Below are 25,150 nucleotides of genomic sequence, written 5' to 3' on the forward strand. Positions count from 1 at the left end.
GGCAATATGAATTTGCCTTTCCTTTGCCGAATTCAATTCACACATGCCTTCTCAGTGTCTGACTGCCTAGGTCCAAATTCCAACTCCATCATTTACTAACTGGGTGACCATGATCAAGTTTTAAAAAACAAACAAACAAACAAACTGTGCCTCAGTTTCCCTGTCTGTAAAACAGGGATAATAACAGTACCTTATGTCAGATAATTGCTAGGATGATCAAAAAAGTTTACATATGTAAAGTCCTGGGACTTCTCTGGTGGTGCAGTGGTTAAGAATCCGCCTGCCAATGCAGGGGACATGGGTTCAATTCCTGGTCAGGGAATTAGATCCTACATGCTGCGGAGCAACTAAGCCTGTGTGCCACAACTACTGAGCCTGTGCTCTAGAGCACGCAAACCACAACTACTGAGCCCACGCACTGCAACTGCTGAAGCCTGCACGCCTAGAGCCCGTGCTCTGCAACAAGAGAAGCCACCACAATGAGAAGCCTGCGCACCGCAACGAAGAGTAGCCCCCGCTCGCTGCAACTAGAGAAAGCCCACGCGCAGCAACGGAGACCCAATGCAACCAAAAATAAATAAATAGAAAAAAAATTAAATTATATATGTAAAGTCTTTAGCCATACAGTAAGGACTAGATAAGTTTAAAATTATTATTATTATTTCATACAACTTGGCTCCTAAACTTAAGCCAATTATTTCATCTGGTATATAGCCAAAGAAACAATAATCTCTTCCAAAACTGGAGAAAAAACTAGCTGAACTTCACTGACAGATAGTATATTAGTCCTACGGAATTTTCCTAAGGTAATTCTGACCTGTTATACACTAACTTTAGAACCTGACCCTTGCTTACCACAATGCTCCAAAACACACCACATCATTGCTGGGATGTTCACACTCTGAGATCGCTTTTATGCTGAGCCAAACTTCCACTCACTGGTCCTGGTTCTGCTTCCCAAGTTACACAGAACACTGCCAACCCACCTTCCAGAAGACAGTCCAACAAAGCCTACAAAACGACGACCATATCCCTGACAGGGGCCAAATACCCAAAGGCCCTCACCTCATCCTCACACGACGGCCTTAGCCAAGTGTCTGCTCACCTTCCTCTCAATGCTCTTGGTTTGTCAGTATCCCTCTTAAAAAGTGTGAAAATTCAGTACCTGACACAGTATTCCCACCGTCCCCTGAGCAGCTCAGAGTGCCATGGGACCAACACCTTCTCAGACCTGGACACTAACAGTTGTACAGCTATTAATCTGGGCAAGACTTGCCTCACTCAAGTTTTAGTAATTTACTAGGAAATCACACCAATGCCCTAAGCCCTTTGTAGTAGTCTCTTTGCAGTTTAGATTAATAAAGTTGTCTTTCTTTAATTACTCTTCCTGAGCTCTGGGCCATTCATTAGCAGAGGCTTAAGAGCCACTCTCTGTTCATATTTTTTCCTTTTTTCAATCTATTACTAAATAATAACTCTTTCTATTTGCACACCAATTTCTAATTTCATAGCAAATATTTTTGATATTTGAGTGTAAGGCACAGCAGGCGTTACAATTCCCAATTTACAACTGAAGAAATGGAGGCTCAGAAAGGTTAAGAGACTTGCCTGGGATTACATTACTAGTCAACAGCAAAGTCAGAATGAGAACCAGAGTCTTCTGTTTCCCAACCTAGAAAATGCCCTACCACCCAACCTGTCTCCTCTTTTTGTGGACAGTGGAAGAACATTTGAAGTCAGAGAAATACAGGTTTAAACCCCAACTATCCTGCTTCATGGTTGTATGACCTTGAGAAGGTACTTCATCTCTGAGATTCCTTTCCTCGTTGGTAAAATCAGAGTGCCCCCTCCTCATGGAGCAGCTGTGAGGGTCAGACAGGCTAGCATCAGTGAGAGAACACGCACAGGATCATGCTACATACTTCATGCCAAGCCAGCATTTGCTGTGTATCCCCACATCTGCGGCATGAAAAACCGCACAGGAATTTAGGGAGCATTAAAATCATTCTAAAAATACACAAATACACTTTAAATATGATAGTCATGTACTCCCTGCCATGAGGTTTTAGTAGACAGTATGGAGATACAAATATGCACCAAAAAATAACTGACATAAACTCATCATAGAGGAAATTTTAGTTGGAGTTGCTTATGTGGTGAGTTACAGTGTCACAATGAGTGACAACATGACTAAAATGTGGAGGTGCAGCAAAGTAATGGGAACTAAAATTTACTTTAAAAAGTAATTAGCCCATGAAGAATGATAATGATCTTCAAGGCCTCCTCTTGGCCGTATATTCCATGATTCTCTACCTTCAGTTTTCATCACCTAAAAGCTGTTTGGGAATAGAGACTGTGTATTACTGTTCTTACAAAGTACTAAGTGTCTAAAGAGTTTATTGAGGATTCAAATATTTTTGATTGACAGATTAGAGGAGAAAAGTTTAAACTCATTACTGAAGCAAATACCATCACCTATTTTTACGATTATCTGGTGACGTATGTATGCTGGAAACAGTTTCAAAAAGTCATTACCATTTAATGTCATTTTTTAAAATGGCATGTGTGCGTTGCAGGGGGTGGATAAATAAAAGGCTTTTGTAACTTTTAAGAACGGCATATAGATTAGACCAAATGGTTTATGGATAGTCACAATTATTTCAAGGTATTTTTCAGTTCATTCATTCTACAAATATTCATTGAACATCTACTATGCCACACACTATGCCAAGCACCATGGCTAAATAAGATTAATCTGACCTGGGTCCTGATCTCAAGGTTTAAAATTTTATTTTAGAATGTGAGATTACTCACCTTCTATTGTTTATGTCTACACAACTTAACAGTGGATAAAAGTCAACAGAGTCGATGGGGGGGTGGGGAGGCAAAGAGACACAGACAGTGCTGAGTGAGCACAGAGGAGAAGGAAGTTCCCTCCCACCAGGGAAAACCAGGGAGAGCTATCACGATGGATACCTTGCTACATCTCCTCGGTAAAGAGACTTATACTCCCAGTTTGCAGGATCCGGCTTCTTATCTGTTCTGAAGGTTTCTCCCGTCAGAGCCTGAATGTCCTCAAGCCAAACAAAGTGACGTCCAATATCAGCAGTGGCATTATTTTCTTGACTGTGGGACAAAGGAAGGTGAACAAGAAAAGGGAAGAGGCACTTAGAAATCTCCCAGTTACATATTTCACGTTTCAGAAATGTGAAAGTTACACATTTCAAACTCCATACAGCATCAAGCACACCTAAGTACATGAAATGTGCACATGCCATAAAAATGGAAAGAGCACTCCTACTCTGGAGAAAGTTTTAAAATACAGAACAAAAACTGTCAACACTAAGTGACCCTTTACCAAGAAATGAAGTCAACTTATCCCAGAAGTACACGTGAAGGATATAGGTGTTTTTAAAAAAAATAATTCATTTAAATGATTATAACTTGATTTTCAAGTATATTTATAAACAAGGTTTTTTCTAAAAAAAAAAAAAGAAAGAGAAAGAAAGATAAGCCTGCCCTAACTTTGCCTAACTTACTTGAAAGTGCTCAGATAATTTATTCCAACTAAAAACTTAACAACAACAGCAACAAAGCCACAGCTCTGAATGCTTCAGTCTTGCGTGCTACTTAGGCATGGTCTAAGTCTCGTTTTTATAGTCTGGGCTCTGTATAGGGTGTTTTGCCTATAAGTCTGGACCTCTATCTAAAGGGCAGAGAGTCCACTATAAGACAAGACCCTTATTTATCCCTTTGAAGCAATTTGTGACTTGGCAGACTTCCAGATACAAATGGAACCAGTTCCCTAGGAGTCAAAGAAGAGGGAGGTTTTTTTCTGGCACCTAACATCTTTCTTCCTCTAAAGAAAATCAGTTCATAATGCTGCTGACACAAGAAGGTGCCAAAGTAGTCAAAACAGCCATTAAGTGTTGTTCCATCTTTGCTTTTTGGCTCTGCCCAGATAGAAATAAAGATTCTAAAAGCTTCTAAATCACTCTTGGCTGACAACACAAGGGAATGGTATTTCAGGGACACAAAGTAGCTACTCAATAAATATTTGTTGAATGATACATCTCGGGTTAAAATACGTGGTGATTTTTAACACATTCCCCTCCAGAACAACTGTGGAGGGTTTTCTGATGACAAAAACTGAAAGGGGCAGCAAAGGGAGAGAAAGAGACTGATGCATTCCAGAAAGAAATGGAAAGCCAGTGTGGAGAGGGGGCGGGAAGGGCCAGGCTGCAGACCACCCTTGGGGAGCAACAAGCCCTCATTCCTCCCCTACTGGGTACTGCGGTCAGGAAGCAGGTTGTGGTCTAGGCTGTGTACGAGGAAGGATGCGCCTCCCCCTGAAGGTGAAGAAGAGCTCATCCTAGGAGACAAAGGTCAATTATAAGCTGTGACCTCTGGGGAAGCTGTCCCTTGATCACCCTGAAATAGAGTCCCATATGGTATGCAACCCACCCCTCCCTCCAGGCCGCTTTCCTGACATCACGGAAACACTCTCACAACTCAGTAATATCTTACTCCCTGTCTGTACAGAAACAAACGATTCTTCCAGGTCACCATCCCAGGAACAGACTGCAGAAGTGAGTAGTGAGAAAGTAAAAGACAAAGACAAGAACAATCCACTCTGATCTTAATGGGGATATTCTACAAAATATCAACAGACTTAAAAATGCTGTTTGGATCATAAAACTATCAAGAGGCTGTAAAGATCACCTCTGATGTGGTTAAGCACAGGCCGAAAATAACTATCTTTCAAGTTCTTATGGTCATTCCTGTACAGTTCCAGGAAATCCTTTAAAACTCATTTTCCTCAGCCATAAAAAAGATAGTTAAAGATGAGTCTTCAGAACACACAGCAATTCATGTATTTTGCTTTGAAGACATACTAAAAAAGCAACAATATCAATGGTACATTCATCCATTCATTCATGTAACAAAAACGTACTTGAGCGTTTACTCCACATCAGGCCCAGTGCCAACCGCTGGGGGGACTCAAAGGCAAGCAAGGTGGGGTGGTTCCCGCCCACAGAAATCCAGCCAAGTTCGAAACCTTGTTGCTAGACTCCTTTATTCCTTCCTCCTCTAGGGTTACAGGGATAGCACCTGAGACACAGAGAAGGCTAAATAAATCTGGGTCCTCTGAGCCACAGAGGACTGCGGCATTCTCCAACACTGATCTGCTGACAGAAGGGTCCCGGAAGACTACGGTGTCTGCCTCTCTGGAGACTAGGGGCCGGATTCCAGACTCACTCCGACCAGAGCTCTCACTGACATCAACGGGACTTCTAAGCACACCACAAGAGCAAATAATCCCTGAAGAGTCGCAAAAGTCTTAACAGCACTAAATTTTTTCAAGTATGCCTTGGACAGGACTTAAATTTTCTCTCTTCTAGACCACATGAACAAAGAAAAGAAAAAAGTTAAATGAAGAATAATAATTCAAGTAGTTTTACCACATAACCACCTGTCTTACGCATGGGAAAAGTGCCTCCCTATGTAAGAGGAAGTTAGATTAACCAGAGAGGAAAAGCACCTGCTCTAGGGTCAACCTGTAGAACACCTGGGACACTATGCTCAGCGTAGACAGCAGAGCGAAACACGGGGAGAAAAAAGGCCCCCAAGGAAAGGAAATACTGTGGTCATGAGCCATTCTATACCTTTAACGCAGTGGTTCTAAACAAATGTGAAATAAGGACAAAAGCAATGATTATTTTTAAGTGCTATATTAACCTTAACCTGTGTGTGTATGTGTGTGTGTGTGTGTGTGTGTGTGTTATGCACACAGGGGTTCTGATGTGAGTGACTGAAAGGAAGACATCAAGAAAGAGAAAGAAGACATTTTTCTTACTCTTTACAGAAGCGTGTAAAGCTAAGTAGTGAACTGGCTCACATGCCCACTGTAAGGCACATCTGCCATCTTTCAGAAATCCTGTAGACTTTCTGTCTGAATCAGATTTTGACACAATCATTACTGTGTCTAAATAATATTTCTCAAATAAAATCATGGCCCTATTTTTCTTTTTTAATGAAAGTTTTCTTTTCTTATGTTGACCTAATGATAGAGCTCTTTTTGTTTTTCTACCACTTTACTGAGGTATTTATTGACTCCATTTTGATTGAGTGGCTAAATAGTCATTCAGATGTCTAACTTGTGGCAACGATCAAGGGAGAAAAATTCAAGATTTGAAAAATCATAGGTATTTGAGAATAGAAAACCTACTTTGGTTTCTCTGATTCCTTTTTACTGTCTCTGATGCTTCTGGAAGATCTGTCCTTTTCAGAATCAGTATATGACTCAGATCCACTGCTACTTGACTGCCCACGTTTTCTCTTGGTTTTCTTGTGGTGCTGATGCTTCCTTTTCTTCTTTTTCTCTTTCTTCTTTTTTCTGCTTGTTTGTTTGGGCTTTCTGTTAGTGTCACTTTCATCTGAAGGCTCTGAATTCAGAGGACTCCTGTTTGGGAAAATCAACATTAGAATTATTTTCAAAAGAGAATTAGGGAAATAATATGTAAGTAAGTATGCAAATAAACAAATATGCAAAAGGAAATTCTATAAATGCCCACACAGACTTACTATATGCCCATACATTATACAGCACCTTCCTGGATTGCAACTCACCTTAAAGGTTTAAGAGTTGGACCTAAAATAACATCAGCTGAAGAAATTCTAATCTTTCTAAGATTTCTAAGCTTGTAAACCTATATTTTCATAGCTATATATTTTAAAATTAATCTACCAGTTATTTTATCAAATACAATATTTTTTAATGCTATAAAAGGTTTATTTTCAGTCTTACATATTATGCCAGCATATCCTTAATGCCAAAAAAAAAAAAAGGTTTAACTCTGGTCCTTGTTTTTTAAAGTTATAACGAGATCTTCCTTATTACTCCCTCTCATGCATCAACTATTCTCAATTTCTAAAAGCTTCCTACACTTTTAGAGTACATCATATTAATGAGACCATTTGGTCTATATTTGTGAGAGAGCTCATTTCTCAGTCCAGTGATCTATAACAAAATTCTTTCAAAGCTGGGTACAGATGTTTGCCATTTTGCTTTCCCCAAAGTTTTCATGAGGTTTTATCCTATGTTATTACAAAAGCTCCTTCTATTTTTGCATGCAACTTCTATCTTTATGCAACTAAAGAAATACCTGAATTACAATATTCTAAAGGTTACTAATGAGGTTAATAAAGTTACTTAAGAATCACAATGATGCCATTTCCCTTGTGGCCTAATTACTGGCAGTAACTGTGTCGTGTACTTGCCACTCCAATGGAAAGGGAAAAAAAAGGATAATCTGTAAGAGTGATAAGGGAAAATAGTCAAAGATCACCTCATTACATCAGGTAAAAGGAAAAGTTTTACTTAACTCTTATCGCAGGGTTTTCTAAGGAGCATCATTCAAACTAAGCTGACAAAGACTAAAAATCCACCTATCAAAAATATCAAAAAAACTACCTGGTCAGTAGCGACTCTTCAGAAACAAAGGCTGTGGCCTCTTCAGTTTGTTGGCCCAGAGATGTTACGGTTCCAACACAAAAGCTTGGGTTGCTCAGCCAGTCTAATTCTGCACATGGGCAAAAAAGTGAAAAGATCAATGAAATTAGCTCAATAGGATTTCTAAAGCAGGAAATCCATCTTACCAGCTCACATCTTAATTCACAGCCAATGTCAGCCAGACATTTTGAACAGTCCACAGAAGCTGAAGGGAATCCATGAAATTGTTATTTCATAGGGCATGGGGCTTTAACACACTCTAAAATATTTAAAACTGAAATCCTCTTGTGATATCAGGCTGTAGCTTAAGCAAAAGCCATGTAATAAGCATGGCCTAAAATACAACAAGGCTTTATGTATTCCATCCACACTCTAATGAGCATGAACTCTTCCAAAGCATTAGGTTTTAATGACCCCAAATTTGATTTAGACAATTCCAAAAAGTTAAAAAAAATCAAATCATGCATAGAAACCCACCAGGCTTAACATTATTCCAGAAGATTCAGATATTTTTCTTTAAAAAAAAAATTCCAATGTTCTATCTTAGTATAGTAACTTAACATAAGCTTTTCCTTATAACAGTACTCTGTGAAAATAAAAACAGAAGGTGTCAACTTTTTAAATTAATGCTAAAATTATATAAGATGTTAATAATGATTATCTCTGGGCGGTGAGGTTCAACGTCCAAAATTTTTTCTTCTTTCTGCTTATCCATTAATTTCTAACTCTTCTATAATGAACTATTTCTAAATTACTTATTTTCTAACTTTTAGGAGTCTTGGCTGTGAAAGAAAGAAAAAGAATGGTGGCAGCAAGGGGGCCCACGGAGGGGTGTGTATTTTGTCCTGTTTTGTTTTAGGATGGGAGGCCAGAGCATAATCACATGATCAGGAGAAAGGACCCACAAAATGGTTGAAGTTAGAAGAGAGAAGGGTTAATTACATTTTTTAACAGTTGTACTGGGATATAGATTATATACAAGGTTCACCCATTTAAAGTGGACAAGTCAATGGTTTTTAGTATATTTAGAATTGTGCAACTGTCACTGTAAGATAATTTTAGAACATTTTCATCATCCCCAAAAGAAACCCCACACCTATTAGCAGCAACTCCCCATCACCCACCTCCTGCCCTCCGACTCCCACAACCAGCCCTAGGCAACCACGAATCTACTTTCTCTCTCCATAGATCTGCCTACTTTGGACATTTAATATAAACAAGATCATACAATATACGGTCTTTTGTAACTGGCTTCTTTCGCTTGGCATAATGTTTTCAAGGTTCATCCATGCTGTATCATGTATCAGTATTCCATTCGTTTCTATTGCTGAATAATAATTCCATTTTATGTCTATACCACATTTTATCCTTTAACAGTTGAGGGACACTTGGGTTGCTTCCACTTTTTGGCTATTATAAATAATGTTGCTATGAACATTCAGGTACAAGTTTTTATATGGACATATGTTTTCAGTTATCTTGGGCAGATATCTAGGAGCAGAATTGCTGGGTCCTATGGTAACTCATGTTCAGCATTTTGAGGAACTGTCAGATTGTTTTCCTAACTGGCTGCACCATTTTATACTCCCATTAACAAGGTATGAGGATTCCAATTTCTCCACATCGCTGCCAGCTTGTTACTCTCTGTCTTTCAGATTACAGTCAGCCTACTGGGTATGCTGTTTTCTCACTGTGGTTTTGATTTCCATTTCCCAGGTGACTAACGATGTTGAGAATCTTTTCATGTGTTTGCTTGTTGGCCCTTCATATTTCAACAGAAACAGTTATTCAAATCTTTTCCCCATTTTTTAACTGGGTTGTCTTTTTATTATTGAGTTGTAAGAGTTCTTTATATATTCTGTATTCTAGTCCCTGATGGTAATTGCATCTTAGTGAAGAGGGGATATCAGAATGTATGCTCCATGATACAGTACCTTATTTTATTCACTGCTGTATCCCTAGCACTGAGAGCAATGCCTGGCATACATCAGTAGGAGTTTAATAAATATTTGTGGAAAAGAGGGGATGGAGGAAGGAAGGAAAGTTCCTAAAGAGAAAAGGTACATTGAAAAGCACAGGAAAAAGGGAAAGAAGAGCGGGAATCTAGCTTATGAAGGGCTTTACTGTAGGCCAAGCAACAGGTTAAGCACTTAATTTACATCTTTTAATCCTCACAACAACCCTCTATAGGAGGTACTACAATCTTCATTGTACAGAAGAGGAAACTATGGCTCAAAGGGATCAAGTAATTTTTAAGGTCATACTTAATAAGAGTTAAAAGAATTGTTCATGCAGTCTTTCTTCTACTGCCTCCTTTTTCCTTCTGTGGGCTTCCCTTCCCTTGGGCCTAATTCCTGGCAAGAGGTGTGCGAAATAGTTCCTGTTGCTCACTGAGGTCACAATTATTTTCACAACAATTGGATTCTATCATGAGCAGAGGAAAAGTGGGAAAAAATGGAACAAACAATATGCACGGAGAGATGCTCTCAAAGAAGTCCATTATATTTTTACATAAATATCTGGATAGTGAGGACAGCTAGGAGGAAATGTAAAGAAATAGATAACGTTAAAACAACAAAGTGTGTAGCTCTCCACAGGCCTTCAGAAGGTACAAAAAAAGCTTTTAAAGGATGCACTTAAGGCTTTGCCATATGGGACCACTGTGGGGAGAGAAAAAAGTAGTTTATAAAGAACTAAAGCTCTTGGGTTTTGAACTCAAATCATCACTGACCCTCTGAGTGACCTTCATCTCAATCAAACGACCTTTTATAGGAACAAAAGGTATTTTTACCTGATAAGAAGTTGCTGCTGCTTTTTGGGGGGTGGGAGGAGGGAAGCTATCATATTAACAGTGACCATGTGTGGAATATTAAAGTAATAATCATTGGGTGTTAGGCCTAGAAAAATTTGGGAGGTCACCTAGTCCAGAGATTTTCAAACTTTCTTAGCCAAGGAACTCACTGTTCAAGCACAATCTTTCAGAGAAGTTCAAAATGCAGAACATAAAAAGCAGGATGCCCTTGTTGGGGGCTCACAAGGAGGGAGCAGGTCTACAAAGGCTCACTGGAGCACAGCCCGGATACCCTTCCCTCATTTACAGATCAATAGTCGGAGGCTCAAAGAAGTTAAGTCACACACACATCTGGATCTGGGATCCTCCATCCAGCCCTCTCTAACCATGCCATGGTGCTAACTCTTCACCGCCTCAACTAAGGAGTTGCTTTTCCTAAGTCTCCCTGCAATCGGTACAGGGGGCTACAACAGCAATTTTCACATTGCAATCTCATTATCTGCATGCCAAGTCTTCCCATCATAGTCTAAGCCAAAGGCCAACAACTCAAATCCTTACAGGGACCAGATGAGTAATGATTACTATGACACTATCGAGAGTGACAACAGAAAAAAAGAAAACGACAAAAATATTCTTCCAGCCAAACAAATATACCAACTGGTTTACAACTTGTGCATCCAAGTTTCCAGCTTGCCTCCACTCCTCCCACTCCCTTCTTCCCAAACCAAAAGAAACATGAGGGCAGGAGCCATGACTATTCACTCCTGTATTCCCAACTCCTAGCACAGTGCCTTGGTACAAAGTAACTGGAGTCAATAAATATTTGTTGAATAAGTGAAGTGAATGAGGATCTGAATCATATCTCTGCATCCCTGTACCCCCAGCAACTAATTTACAGAACTGAAAAAATCTGATTGTTAAAAGCGTGCCATTATCTAGGTATAAAGTACTACTTTATAATTCTTCCAGTCTTCATTGTAAATTCAGATTTAATTATTAAAGAATGGAATATCTACTATGTGTCCAGGCACAGCTCCAGGCTTTGGAGGCACAGTGGTGAACAACTCCTTGCTCACGTGGTGCTTATATTTAACCATAACATTAACTGTTCATGTGATACATTTGCATTCTTAAATTTTAATTACACAGAATCCTGGAAAGTTATCTGAGATCAAAAGATGCTTTATTAATCAGATTGCAAAGTCCTTTTCTATATTTACTTACATCCTCAAATAATTTACAAATACCAATTATGTATTTAGGTAACTGTGCTCATACCAAGCAGGATGTAACACGTTACAGAGAAGACTAGCAGGATACCACATGCCTAGGGTTTAAGATAGAGAAGATGACTAGCTGACAAACCTTTTGTCCCGGCAGGTTAGTAAGTAAATCACAGGTTGAAACTTACCTGGAAATTAGCACCCTGCTATACACATACACACATCTAAGAAAGGAAGAAGAGTGGAAGTATCAGGCAGAAAAACCACTTTAGAACTACTGCCTAACAAAACCAGGCAGGTATCTACAAAAACCACATCGTGTGTAATTTTACAGAAAAAAACATAATGAATCATCACTGAATACTTCAAGCTGAAATGCTTTTTGCAATTATGTAAGTTTATTATATAATTCTATTTCTCCATCACTAGTGAAAATGCTTTAATTGAATTTCACTACAGATGGAGGGAAGAAGGAATTGTCATGAATAGATTTAAATTTTAAAAACAAATTTTGGGGACTTCCCTGGTGGCAGAGTGGTCAAGAATCCGCCTGCCAATGCAGGGAACACGGGTTCGATCCCTGGTCCGGGAAGATCCCACATGCCGCGGAGCAACAAAGTCTGTGCGCCACAGCTACTGAGCCTGCGCTCTAGAGCTCACGAGCCACAACTACTGAGCCCACGTGCCACAACTACTGAAGCCTGCGCACCTAGAGCCTGTGCTCCGCAACAGGAGAAGCCACCGCAATGAGAAACCCGTGCACCGCAACGAAGAGCAGCCCCCGCTCACCGCAACTAGAGAAAGCCCCGCGCGCAGCAACGAAGACCCAACACAGCCAAAAATAAATAAATAAATAAATAATTTTTTTTTAAAAGTAAAAAGTAAAAAAAATAAAAACAAATTTTGAACCACAAGTGGATAAAATATCCTTGTTCTACACCCATTCCCCATTGTATTAGGCTTTCCCCCGCTTTTCCAAAGTTCACTTTATGGCACTTTCGTTTTATGAAAGACCTTCAACTAGTACCTATTTTCACTAGCCAAAGTCCAAAGAGGATTTTCGCTTTTACCAAAAAAAAAAAAAAAAGCGAAAAGCAAAAGCAGCCTTCAGTGTTCGTTTTGCAGCGAGCCTTCAGAGAGGCAGCGAGCACCCCAAGCAGCAACAGTGGCCTCTCCAAGCTCCCTCCCCAGGAAGGAGCGCAGCATCCAGCCGCCACAGCTTTGAACTATGTCTGTGAGTATCTGTGCTTTATCCTCCTTTACTTTGTGCATCCGTTAGCAAGACGTGGCCTGAAGTAACTGTTTCTTCACTGTACACCATTTCAGCTTAGGAAAGGTTTCATCGGAACGCTGCTCTACCTTCAGATAGTGGGGGAAACCTGTATAACAAAATAGCACTGATTATGAGTTTACGTGAACTCAGAGGCAAGCGCCACCCCTTCAGGGATAATTCAAAAGACATTTCTAGGGCTCTACAGCATATATATTAGGGAAGGGGGTTATTCCTTTAAAAAGAATGAGCCAAGCTCTTTGTTTTGATGGAAACACTTGATTCCTGACAAAGAATCTGAGAGCACAAGCATTCGTACAAACAGCACTGGCAAACATGACTAAGAACTGCATTTAAGACGCCGAGTACAGAGAATCTAAGCAAAGTCAGCCTTTCCACAGAGTTAACCTACAATTTGAAGAGACCCAGGGATCCCAAAGGTAATGTTTAAACAACCAAACCCCAACATTCCAATATCACAGTGTGGTTTATAATACATTTTCCGGTGTCAGAAGGACTTGCGTTCAAACACTGGCTTTAAAGTTTATTAGTTGTGCAACTCGGAACAAAAAACCTAATCTCTCCAAGTCTTCTCCTTTCATCCAGCACTTCTTCACTGAGAGCCAGGCATGGACAAACCCAGGACAGCCCTCAGGGAGCGGACACACTGGCAGTCATTTACATGCAATTAGACAAACGCCAAGATAAAGAAAAGTTACAGGGTATAATGAGAGCACACAGTTGGGTTCCCTAGTCCAAACTAGGTACGGATCAGAGAAAGCTGCCTGGGAGAACAGCTCAATAAGACCTAAAGGATGAGGGAAAAAGTAGGCAAATATGCTCCTAGGAAGCATCTAGGCAGGGGAAATGGCTTATACAAAGGCCTGAAAGTGAGAAAGCATGACTCTCTGGGAAACAGGAGGAAGCTGCTATGGCTGGACCACTGGGAGTGAGGGGGAGTAGGAGCAAAATGAAGCCGGAGAGGTTCAGGGGCCTTAAAAACAACCATATTAGAGTTTGTGTTTACCCTAAGAGCAATGGGAAAATGCTTGAGTTTTGAGCAAGGGTGACAAAATCAGGCCTAGGGTTCAAAAGATCAGCAGCAAAGAGTAGTGTTTAAGCACACACGTTTTGAAGCTAGATTGCTTGAGCCCAAATCCTGGTTCTGTGCCTGTTTCCTCCTCCCTAAAAATGCTGACAATAATACCGACTTCATAGGGTTGTTATGAGGATTCAGTGACCTAATATGTATTTGTAAAGCATTTAGACCAGTGAATGGCACATAGTGGTTTTTTAAATTTTTTTATTGAAGTATAGCTGATTTACAATGTTGTGCCCATACACATACATTCTTTTTTATATTCTTTTCCATTATGGTTTTTCCCAGGATACTGAATATAGTTCCCTGGGCTATACAGTAGGACCTTGTTGTTTATCCATTTTATATACAATAGTTTGTATCTACTAACCCCAAACTCCCAATCCATCCTTCCCCCCACCCCACCCCCTCCCCTGGCAACCACAAGTTTGTTCTCTATGACTGTAAGTCTTTCTGTTTTGTAGGTCGGTTCATCTGTGCCATATTTTAGATTCCACATATAAGTGATAGCATGTGGTATTTGTCTTTCTCTTTCTGACTTACTTCATTTAGTACAATAATCTCTAGGTATATCCACATTGTTGCAAATGGCATTATTTCATTCTTTTTTATGGCTGAGTAATATTCCATTGTATATATGTGCCACATCTTCTTTATCTATTCATCTGTTGATGGACATTTAGGTTGTTTCCATGTCTTGGCTACTGTGAATAGTGCTGTGATGAACACAGGGGTGCATGTATCTTTCTGAATTATAGTTTTGTCCAGATATATGCCCAGGAGTGGGACTGCAGGATCATATGGCAGTTCTATTTTTAGTTTTCTGAGGAACCTCCATACTGTCTTCCACAGTGGCTACACCAACTTACATTCCCACCAACTTACATTCCCACCAACAGTATAAGAGGGTTCCCTTTTCTCCACACCCTCTCCAGCATTTGTTATTTGTACACTTTTTAATGATGGCCATTCTGACCGGTGTGTGGTGGTACCTCATTGTACTTTTGATTTGCATTTCTCTAATAATTAGCAGTGTTGAGCATCTTTCCATGTGCCTATCGGCCATCTGTATGTCTTCTTTGGAGAAATGTCTATTTAGGTCTTCTGCCCAGTTTTCAATTGGGTTGTTTGGTTTTTTGTTGTTGAGTTGTATGAGCTGTTGGTGTATTTTGGAAATTAAGCCCTTGTTGGTCGCATCATTTGCAAATATTTTCTCCCATTCTGTGGGCTGTCTTTTCATTTTGTTTATGGTTTCCTTTGCTGTGCAAAAGCTTGTAAGTTTGATTAGGTCCCATTTGTTTAGTTTTGTTTTTATTTCTATTGTTTTGGGAGACTGACCTAAGAAAACACTGGTATGGTTTATATCAGAGACACATAGTGTTTTTAAATAAGTAGTTTTAAAATTCTGGCTACGGTGTGGAGAGTGGTTCAGGGAGTGACTATTTAGGAGGCCGTTGTAATAATCCAGGGGATGACCGTGGTGAAAATTATGCAGTGGCAGTGAGAATAGAGGGAAACTAACGAATTTAAGAGTTATTTGGAAGGACTGGATGAAGAACTGAATGGGGGAAACAGGAAGTTGAGGTATGTGTCTAAGTTTTGGCCTGGGAGAATGGTGGTGCCATTTTCTGACATGTGGACACAGAAAGAAGAGCAGGTTTCAGGTAAAAAGGCAATGTGTGTAGTTTCTTCCCCAAATATAAATAATACACCTGGCTCATATGCCTCATATCTTCCATCCCAACTCTGTCTAAATAGTCAACCCCCAAGCAACAATGTTGTAGAGTAGACAAGCCTAATAAATCTGCTGGTGTAGAAAGAAAAGCTCGAGACTTGGAGGGGTCACACACTAGGGTCTTTCTGCTGCTCCTAACACAAGGGAGGCGCTGGATACCTGTTTGCTGAGCGAATGAAGGTTACTGACTTTAGCCCCCCAAACACTTACTGAGTGTGATGCCTGCTGAGATCCTGGCCTAACTCTTAACAGTACCGAGAGAGTGGAGAACAGAGCCTCTCTCACTTGCTTTGGTATTGCTCATCTTTCCTGTCCAGGAGTTTTTTGTTTCTGGTTTTGTTTTTGATTGAAACTCTGCACACACCAGTACTAACACCATCTTACATTTTTATAACATTTTATAGTGTAAGGCCAAAAGTACAGTGTTTCTATCTTTAGCAGCAAAAGACCAGAAACAGTCAAAATGTCCTTAATAGGGACTGACAGAATAAAGTATGTGACATCCACACTATGGAGCTCTGTGTACCAGTCAAAAGAAGTGAGGAAGACTTCTATACTCCACTGTAGGGTGATGTCTAGGATTTTAGGTAAAATGAAGAATAATATGCATTTAAGAAACAGAAGTGGAGGGGGGAGGAGAGATAAATTTGGGACTTGGAATTAACAGATACACACTATTATAAATAAAATAGACAAACGATGAGGACCTATTGTATAGCACAGGGAACTATATTCAATATCTTGTAATAACCTATAATGGAAAAGAATCTGAAAAAGTATATATATATATGTATAACTGAATCAATTTGCTGCATATCTGAAACACTGTAAACTAACTATACTTTAATAGAAAAACAAAAAATTAAAATAAAAAAAAGAATCACGACGGAAATGTAGTTGCTCATATTAAGGAGGAAAAAAACCGAAGGATATCATTGACTACTAAAAATTCTAAACTGTACGGGAAAGTTGGAGAATTGAGATGGAAGTTTTTTCCTCCGAAAATAACTGGGTTATATGTATTTTCAACTTTAGAACCATGTAAATGTTTCACAACATTATAAAACGGGACCAAATCAAAAAGAAGAAAAACACAATCCCCCAAAATTAAAAACAAATATACCTAATTGTATATCAAATTGGTAATGAAACCACACAGAGAATTATTTCAAGTGAATTTAAAACACAGTAATTTGACAGCACGTGGGTTGTGGGATATAGCCTAAGGACAAATAGAACCATAAAGAAATAGTGAACTATTTAGTATTAGTCATATTACTATTGTTATTTTTGGACCTATACATAATTGGACTAATGACACTAAGAACTAATATTTTCAGCATAAGAGGAAATAAATATAAATAGTAAATCAAAGAAATCAATTAAAAATCTCATAATCTTAAACTTGGATTAGAAATATCAGTATGAAGTCATGATGAATTTTTCTCTTTCTGGTTCTGGCCACTGAAAATGTTTAGAAGTAATGACAACCCAGTGCCATGAGTACTCCCAACATCCAATTTGTGGTTTTAACATACCCATACCATTTTCCACTAAAAGAAACCAGGGTTCCTTTGAGAAATGGTCAATTCCAGGCCATAATAAAACATGTAAGCGATGAGCTCTGGGCAGCTTTTAGGGCAGAAAGCAAGGAAGTGATTAAAGACAACCGGTTTATGCCAAAAAGACACAGGCCCAACTTGATCAAGGCCCCATTAGCCAAAAATGGGACAATTTGAGCATTAGAAAATAGTATTTGCAATGGACTGAAATATAAATATGTTAAAAATTCATGAGTTCATAATTAAAGGGGGTGGGGAGAAACACCTCACTTGTCACCTCTAAAAGTTGCCAAGACCCAAACTTGTTATTCTGTAAACTGACAAAAGGAACAAATCAAGTATTCATCCTGTCTTTCCTGCCTGAACTGTATTTCGGGGTATCCCAACAGTGTTGAGAAAAAGTTCTTTATAGGATAACTGATACTAATAAATATAGGAGGAATGCTAAAAACGGAAAATAACCATTTTGTAACCCCAATGAAATGGTGGATCTAAGCAATAATCATAAATGGCTGCAAAAATCATTAGGTGAAAGCCTGATGGGCAGCTTCATAATGGATGAATAAGGCCATCCAGAAATCCACTGATCAATCTCACTACTAAAAGAGAGAAAACTGGACCACTCATCCTCCTGATCTGGCTCAACAGCAAGTGTAGAGCACACCCAATGAGGTATTTTCAACTAAAAAAACTGTACCTGAATCTAATTAACTCTCTACATCTAACTACCAGTTTACAGGAAATTCTAGGGTAGAGAAGCATGTTAAATGACACCATAAGGATTTGGTGGGAAATGTCTATAGGACGAATGACGCAGTTTCCTCAACAAATCACAAGGAAAAATAGAAGGGAGGGAGAAACTGTTTTATATTTTTTAAAAAGACGTAAGAGACATATCCAAAATGCAGTGTTGGATTTCTTTGGATACTGACTTGAAGAAACCAACTGTAAAAGGCCATTTTTGAAACAACTCTGGAAATTTGAACATTAACTGACAATTAGATGATATTAAAGAATTATAGTTAATTTCATTATGGCTAATAATGTTGTGTTTAAATTTTTTACAATACAGTACTTTATAAAAAGCTCTTAACATTCTCTAACACCATACACAAAAATAAACCCAAACTGGATTAAAGACCTAAAATGTAAGACCATCGGATGCTGTAAAACTCTTAGAGGAAAACATAGGCAGAACACTCTCTGATATACACTGCAGCAATATCTTTTTGGATCCACCTCTTAATGAAAATAAAAACAAAAATAAACAAATGGGACCTCATTAAACTTAAAAGCTTTTGCACAGCAAAGGGAACCATAAACAAAATGAAAAGACAACCCACAGAATGGGAGAAAACATTTGCAAACAATGTGACCGACAAGGGATTCATCTCCAAAATATACAAACAGCTCATACATACAGCTCATATTGATACAGCCCAATATCAAAAAAGTAAACAACCCAATCAATAAAAAAGAAAAAATGGGCACAAAATCTAAATAGACATTTCACCAAAGAAGATACACAGATGACCAAAAAGCACATGAAAAGATGCTCAGCATCGCTAATTATTAGAGAATTGCAAATCAAAACTACAATGAGGTATCAACTCACACCGGTCAGAATGGCCATCATCAAAAAGTCTATAAACAATAAGTGCTGGAGATGGTGTGGAGAAAAGGGAACCCTCCTACACTGCTGGTGGGAATGTAAATTAATACAGCCACTATGGAGAACAGTATGGAGGTTCCTTAAAAAACTAAAAATAGAACTACCATATGACCCAGCAATTCCACTACTGGGCATATACCCTGAGAAAACCACATTTCAAAAAGATACATGCACCCCAGTGCTCACTGCAGCGCTATTTACAATAACCAAGACATGGAAGCAACCTAAATGTCCATCAACAGATGAATGGATAAAGAAGATGTGGTGCACATATACAATGGAATATTACTCAGCCATAAAAAAGAGTGAAATAATGCCATTTGCAACAACATGGATGGACCTAGAGATTATCGTAGTAAGTGAAGTCAGAGAAAGAGAAAGACAAACACCATATGCTATCACTTATATGTGGAATCTAAAAAATGACACAAATGAACTTATTTACAAACCAGAAACAGACTCACAGACTTAGAAAACAAACTTATGGTTACCAAAGGGGAAAGGTGGGGAGTGAGGAATAAATTAGGAGGTTGGGATTAACATATATACATTACTATATATAAAATGGATAATCAACAAGGACCTACTGTATAGCACAGGGAACTCTACTCAATACTCTGTAATAACCTATATGGGATAAGAATCTGAAAAAGAATAGATATATGTATATGTATAACTAAATCATCTTGTTGTACACCTGGAATTAACACATTTTAAATCAACTACACTGCAATATAAAATAAAAATTTAAAAAACAAAACGAAAATAAATAAATTAAAAAAGAATAAAAAGCTCTTTTACAATCATTACCCTGATGCTGGGTACCCAGAAGATGTCCAATAAATACTGGTTAAGATAAATGACAAGAGCAACACTCCCCTGTAAACCTGCCACTTCACCCTCCCAAAATAAAAGGATTAACCCTTGGCCTGTTATTCAAGTCAGTACCATCCCTCATCACCAGTTCCAACCATATTTCCCAAGGTGCCTCCTTACACCTCTACATTTCCAGACAAATTGAACTATTTGCAGTTTTTTGCAGAGGTCTCATGTTTTCCTTCCTGCGTGCCTTTGAAGGCCCTGGAATGCCCTTCCACTATCTCTCTGTCCAAATCCTACCCTCTTGAAGACCCATCTCCAAAGTTAGCTCCTATATAATGCTTTCTTTGAACTTCCCCACAGAAGTCATTATTCCTCTGGTTCACCTGTGTCATCTATAACATCCCACCTTGTATATACTGTTACTTTTTTGTTAAGTACCTACTATTGGTCTGTACATTCAGCTAATATTTATCAAACACCTACTATACTTTGGGCCTGTGCTAGGGGTTAACGATGCTGCAATGAATAGACAAACACTGTTTCTGACTACATGAATGTTACGGTCTAGTAAAGGATGACCAAAATTACACTAATTATATAAGAAATTACTCACAATTTTGAGAAGTATACCAGAAAAAGAAATGTAGTAATTACGACAGGATACGATAAAGGTGTCAGACGCAGCTGGACTCTGCCACATAAGGGCATGATTTAGGATTAATCACTTCAAATTACAATTCACTATGTGCATTGTGTTTTTAACAATGCAGATCTGGGAACGCTTAAGGCTTAAATAAAATATGTAATGCCATTACCTAACCTACAGTCGACCCTCAATAAATAAATGTTAGTTCTTATTCCCAGAAGCTGTGCCCATCTGGAGAGAAACTGTGTTTGATTAGCCTTTGGATCCTAATTCTCTAGCTCTTGGTCGGCCAAAAGGTATGAGCCCAATAAACAATTCAGAAATAAGGAGAACAGAGAAGGAAAAAAAGCTGTAATAAGAACACCCAGCATTTGCATCAGGAGTATCCCCGAGATGTGGAGTACCACTGTTTCCATTTTACAGGTGAAGTAACTGAGGCTGAGGGGAGAAAACGGGGCTCAACAATATGATTACATTGAAGTCCCAGCTCCGAGGCCTCTCCTGGTCTTTCTTTCTCCTTCTGGACTCTACAACTTGAGCCCAGAAACTCGGACGAGTGCCGCTGCTCCTCCCACAAGGCTTTGCAGCACCGCGGAGAACTCTGGGATACAAATGAATAAACAAATCCAAGGCAAGGGCGAGACCTGGGCCCGAGAAACTCCGCCCTAAGCCCGCCAAGTACCTTCTTAATCCCTTTTGTGTGCTTACCTTTCCTGGGGCTCCCGCTCTCGGGCGCCTCACTAACACCCGCAAAGGCGGGGAACAGCGCCATGATCACAGGCCTCACCGCCTTTTCACTCCACAAAAATGGCGCCGGGAAGCCGAGGCCGGTAGTAAGGCCCTTGCGGTCGCTGTGCACTCTGGGAAGTGTAGTTTTCCCGTCGGTCCTTTGGCCTGGACCCCCAACCGCGGGGGCGGGGCGGAAGGAAAGGGGGCGGAGCGTGATGGGGGAGGGGCGGAAGGGACCACTTCCCAGTAATTAGTACCGTCAGGCTTCTGTGAGAACCGGAAAATGCTGAGACTGGAGGTGCAACTGTTCAGAGCACAAAGTTCAAGGAAGTTGGGATTCTGATTACACCCCTGAGTTCACACCATGGCTTCCTGAGTCAAATCAAACTCCCTAAGCTTCAGTTTTGATGAAATAAAAATTTGTATTTTAAGGCAAGATAAAAATTTAAACAAAATTTTTCTCTGCCCATTTGTACCTCCTCCCTTCTGTCTAGTGTGCATTGTGCATCTGCATTATGCATTAACCAGACCTCCCCAATGGCAGAAATACCTGCTCAACCATAAAGATCAATTTTTCTTTTTCTGGTGCCAGCTGGGTAATTCCTCAGAAGATAACATTCCTTTCTCAATCCTGTAAGGGGTCACCTATGACCCACCACTCACCCTGTATGTGTAGGCATCTTTGGTGAACTTTACGTACAATGCCAATATGTCATTTCCCTTAAAGATAGTGACTGGTGCAGAACAGACTGGTCAGACGACCTGGGGGGAATACTGGGCCACACGTTATGGAAGTTCTTGGCTTAAATACATATTTATGAACTTATTAATGTTACTAGCTATATTACTTGTTTCCTGTCTATTCTATAAGATTATTGTTTCTTGCATTACCAAATGTGTGACTGAGTCTCAGATAAAATTAATGATGAACAGATGCCTTGAAGTGGTTGATCAAATACATAGTTCTATAAGATCAATGATTGTAATAGTGTAACTCTAGATATGGGAAAAAGCAACAAGAGGGAACCATTTCCTGGACCATAGAAGACTAGTAAGACAGGCAGTCCAGAGGCTTTTGGTTACTGTTAAAGGGGCCTAGTCCAGTACAGTACCTTGAGGGGCCTATCAATGAAATCTTTGCTTGACCTGGGAATGAGCATTCCTGGCACCTTGGGACAAAGTGGTCACGAAATGCCTCCCAAACCTTGGTCAAAATTAAGACCAAAAGGGAGGGGATTGTAAAACAAAGAATGTCACCCACCATCCAGTTCTACAAGAATCAAGTCACTAGCCACTGCAGTCACTGAAAGGAATCCCTGAAAGGAATTCAGGGCAAGCATCAGGATGAGGCACTTTGTGCTCTGGGAGAACTGATAGAACTGGCTCTCAGATAGTTAGATATTTTCAGGTGAAAATTTTATGAACCCAGTTTCTTGCACCTTCCAATACTTAGAAAAGCACTAAAACCATTAACTAAGATATCTTTTCCTCCCAAATAGCAGTAACCTTCTATCAAGATGAGAGTTTGCATGTAACCCTTCACCAAAATCACATACATTCTGGCCTCCTACTTTATCTCTTCAGAACAGTTCTCAGAGCTGTCTGGGAGATTGTCTCCTGTATGATAATCCTCAGTTTGGCTCAAACAAAACTTTCCATTTCTTTCTTAGATTGACAATTGATTAATTTTTTTGTGTGGACAGTTTCTTCTGCAAAATGTTTTGAAGGTTAAATTAGCATAGAGGTAAAGTGCTTAGGCTTGTGCCTGGCTCGTGGAAAGCACTTAATACAAGTTAGCTATTATGTGAGTTGTGACTGCAAGTCTGACTCAAAGCCTTGTGAAATATCCAAACTTCAATCAATTTATCATTTTAAATATTTTAGAAATACAAAAGAATTCAAGGTCCTCTCAAGTTCAAAGGTCTTTGCTGGTTAGAAAATATATTTACCCACTTATGAAGTATTCTTGACTTTAAAAAAATTGAATCTGAATCTAGTGAAGACTGCTACCAGAAATATATGGGTAAAGGAACAATTTAAAGAGCTCATACCACCTAGAAGCAATCAGCCAAATTCAGAGTGTAGGAAATTATAGAAAACAACCCAGTTTCTTCAATGAATCAACATCTTTAAGGGGGCAGGAGACTGAAATAGATTAAAAGATTTTAGAGATATATCAACCAAATGCAATATACGGCCTCATTATGATTCTGGTTGGAAGAATTATAAAAATTCTTTTTTTGAGACAGATGGAGAAATTAGAAGTTGACAGAATATTAGATGACATCAGGTAATTCTTATTAATTCTGTTAGATGTACTAATGTACTAATGGCACTGAGGTTACTTTTTTAAAGTTCTTATATATCAGAGATATATAGTGAAGTATTTGCAGGTGAAAATAAATAAATGAAAATATATCTGGGGGGTGATGGAGTCCTAGGGAGTTCAAAGATCTTTAGTTAGGAAATAGATTAAGAGTGGGAGATGCAAATCAAATCAAAGGATGGATGAACTCTTGTGAAAGCTGCAGACCTGTGTGAGAATTAGGTTGTGTGCGTCCAAAATGAGCACGCTTCAAGTTTTGAAGTCCTCTACACAGTGCTTACAAAAAGAGACTTAGTATGACGATATGAGCAGCAAAAGTCTGCAACTTTCAGGTTCTACCAAAATCTCTGGCTCTAAGTTCCCTCAGTTAATCGGGGCAGCTTCCACCTCTCTTAGCAGACGCCTCCCTTAGCAGACGCCTCCCTTAGCAGACCCCCCTGGCTGCCGCCTTCCCCACTGCTTCGTATCCTTCCATTCCAGAAGAGCAACTAATGTGGAAGGGTTAGGAGAATCAGGGCCATAATAGTAACGTTTTTGTCATAAGAAGGAATCTGGGCATATTAGATGTTTTCTGTACTACAGATGGGGAAGAGAACTTGGCTTAAGAGACCCCTTATAAGAACAATTTAAAAGTGTGTAATCGAGTAACTGCTTTAGACTCCTGATTTTAAGTCGAAATCTTATGAAGTTTAGGCAAAGTTTCAGACCATCGAATAATTTAAAGTTTACCATACTTTTAGGTATAATTGATTACCTTTGTAAAAATTAATACTTGAAGAAGATTGATGTATTGTCAGGTAACTGAAATACCCAAAGAGGAAATAAAACGTATTACATTTATATAAGATGCATAAATGCTAAGCCAAGGTCAGCAAACTTTTTCTTAAAGGGCCAGATAGTAAATATTTTAGGTTTTGTGGGCCAGAGGGTCTGTGCCACAACTACTCAATTTTGCCACTGTATTGGGAAAGCAGCCAGAGATAATAAATGTTAAATGAATGGACATGGCTGTGTTCTAATAAAACTTTATTTACAAAAACAAGTGGTGAGCCCACAGGCCATCATTTGCCAATCCCAAAGAGGCCTGTATTACATTGGGAAGTGTTTCATTAGCTACCTTTATAAACTGAAGCAAACATTATTCAAGATCCCTAAAAATTATTGCTAAAGTAACGAATGAAATATGTAATCTGAACTTGAACATTTAAGAACATTATTCTTCAATTAAAATATTTATTCCTTTATATCCAACAAACAGTTTTCAGGAAATGAAAGGACAAAGGAACATCATAAACACCACCAGGGGATACAATCAGCAAAATCCTGATTGTGGGAAACCGTGTGGAACAAACTACCTGCTTGCTTTCTCTCTTTCTCTCTCTCTCTCTCTCGCTCTCTCTCTCTCTCTCTCTCTCTCTCTCGGCTGTGCTGGGTCTTCGTTGCTGTGCGCTAGCTTTCTCTGTTTGTGGTGAGAGGGGGCTACTCTGTGTTGCAGTGTGCAGGTTTCTCATTGCGGTGGCTTCTCTTGTTCCAGAGCACGGGCTCTAGGCGCACGGGCTTCAGTAGTTGTGGCTCGTGGGCTCTAGAGCGCAGGCTCAATAGTTGAGGCGCAGGGGCTTAGTTGCTCTGCAGCGTGTGGGATCTTCCCAGACCAGGGCTCGAACCCGTGTCCCCTGCATTGGCAGGTGGATTCTTGACCACTGTGCCACCAGGGAAGGCCCCTGCTTTCTTCCACAAATAAAGTGCAAGGGAAACAAATAAA

General features: G+C 39.4%; 1 protein-coding gene across 2 annotated transcripts in view; it reads right to left on the bottom strand.

Annotated features, from left to right (window-relative positions):
- Positions 1–21,124, bottom strand: part of NRDE2 (NRDE-2, necessary for RNA interference, domain containing) — a 47,606-nt gene extending 26,482 nt beyond the window's left edge. For both annotated transcript variants that reach the window (XR_009699446.1, XM_061181162.1), the window contains exons 1-4: positions 21,042–21,124; positions 7,475–7,583; positions 6,230–6,463; positions 2,977–3,126 (exon numbers count right to left, since the gene is read on the bottom strand). Coding sequence is in view for 1 of the 2 variants with exons in the window: in XM_061181162.1 (XP_061037145.1) it covers positions 2,977–3,126; positions 6,230–6,463; positions 7,475–7,583; positions 21,042–21,105 (557 nt within the window). In the remaining variant the exon portion in view is untranslated. The remainder of the gene's footprint in view (positions 1–2,976; positions 3,127–6,229; positions 6,464–7,474; positions 7,584–21,041) is intronic.
- Positions 21,125–25,150: the final 4,026 nt, after the last annotated feature.

Source organism: Eubalaena glacialis, chromosome 2, assembly GCF_028564815.1.
Source record: "Eubalaena glacialis isolate mEubGla1 chromosome 2, mEubGla1.1.hap2.+ XY, whole genome shotgun sequence".
NCBI lineage: Eukaryota > Metazoa > Chordata > Mammalia > Artiodactyla > Balaenidae > Eubalaena > Eubalaena glacialis.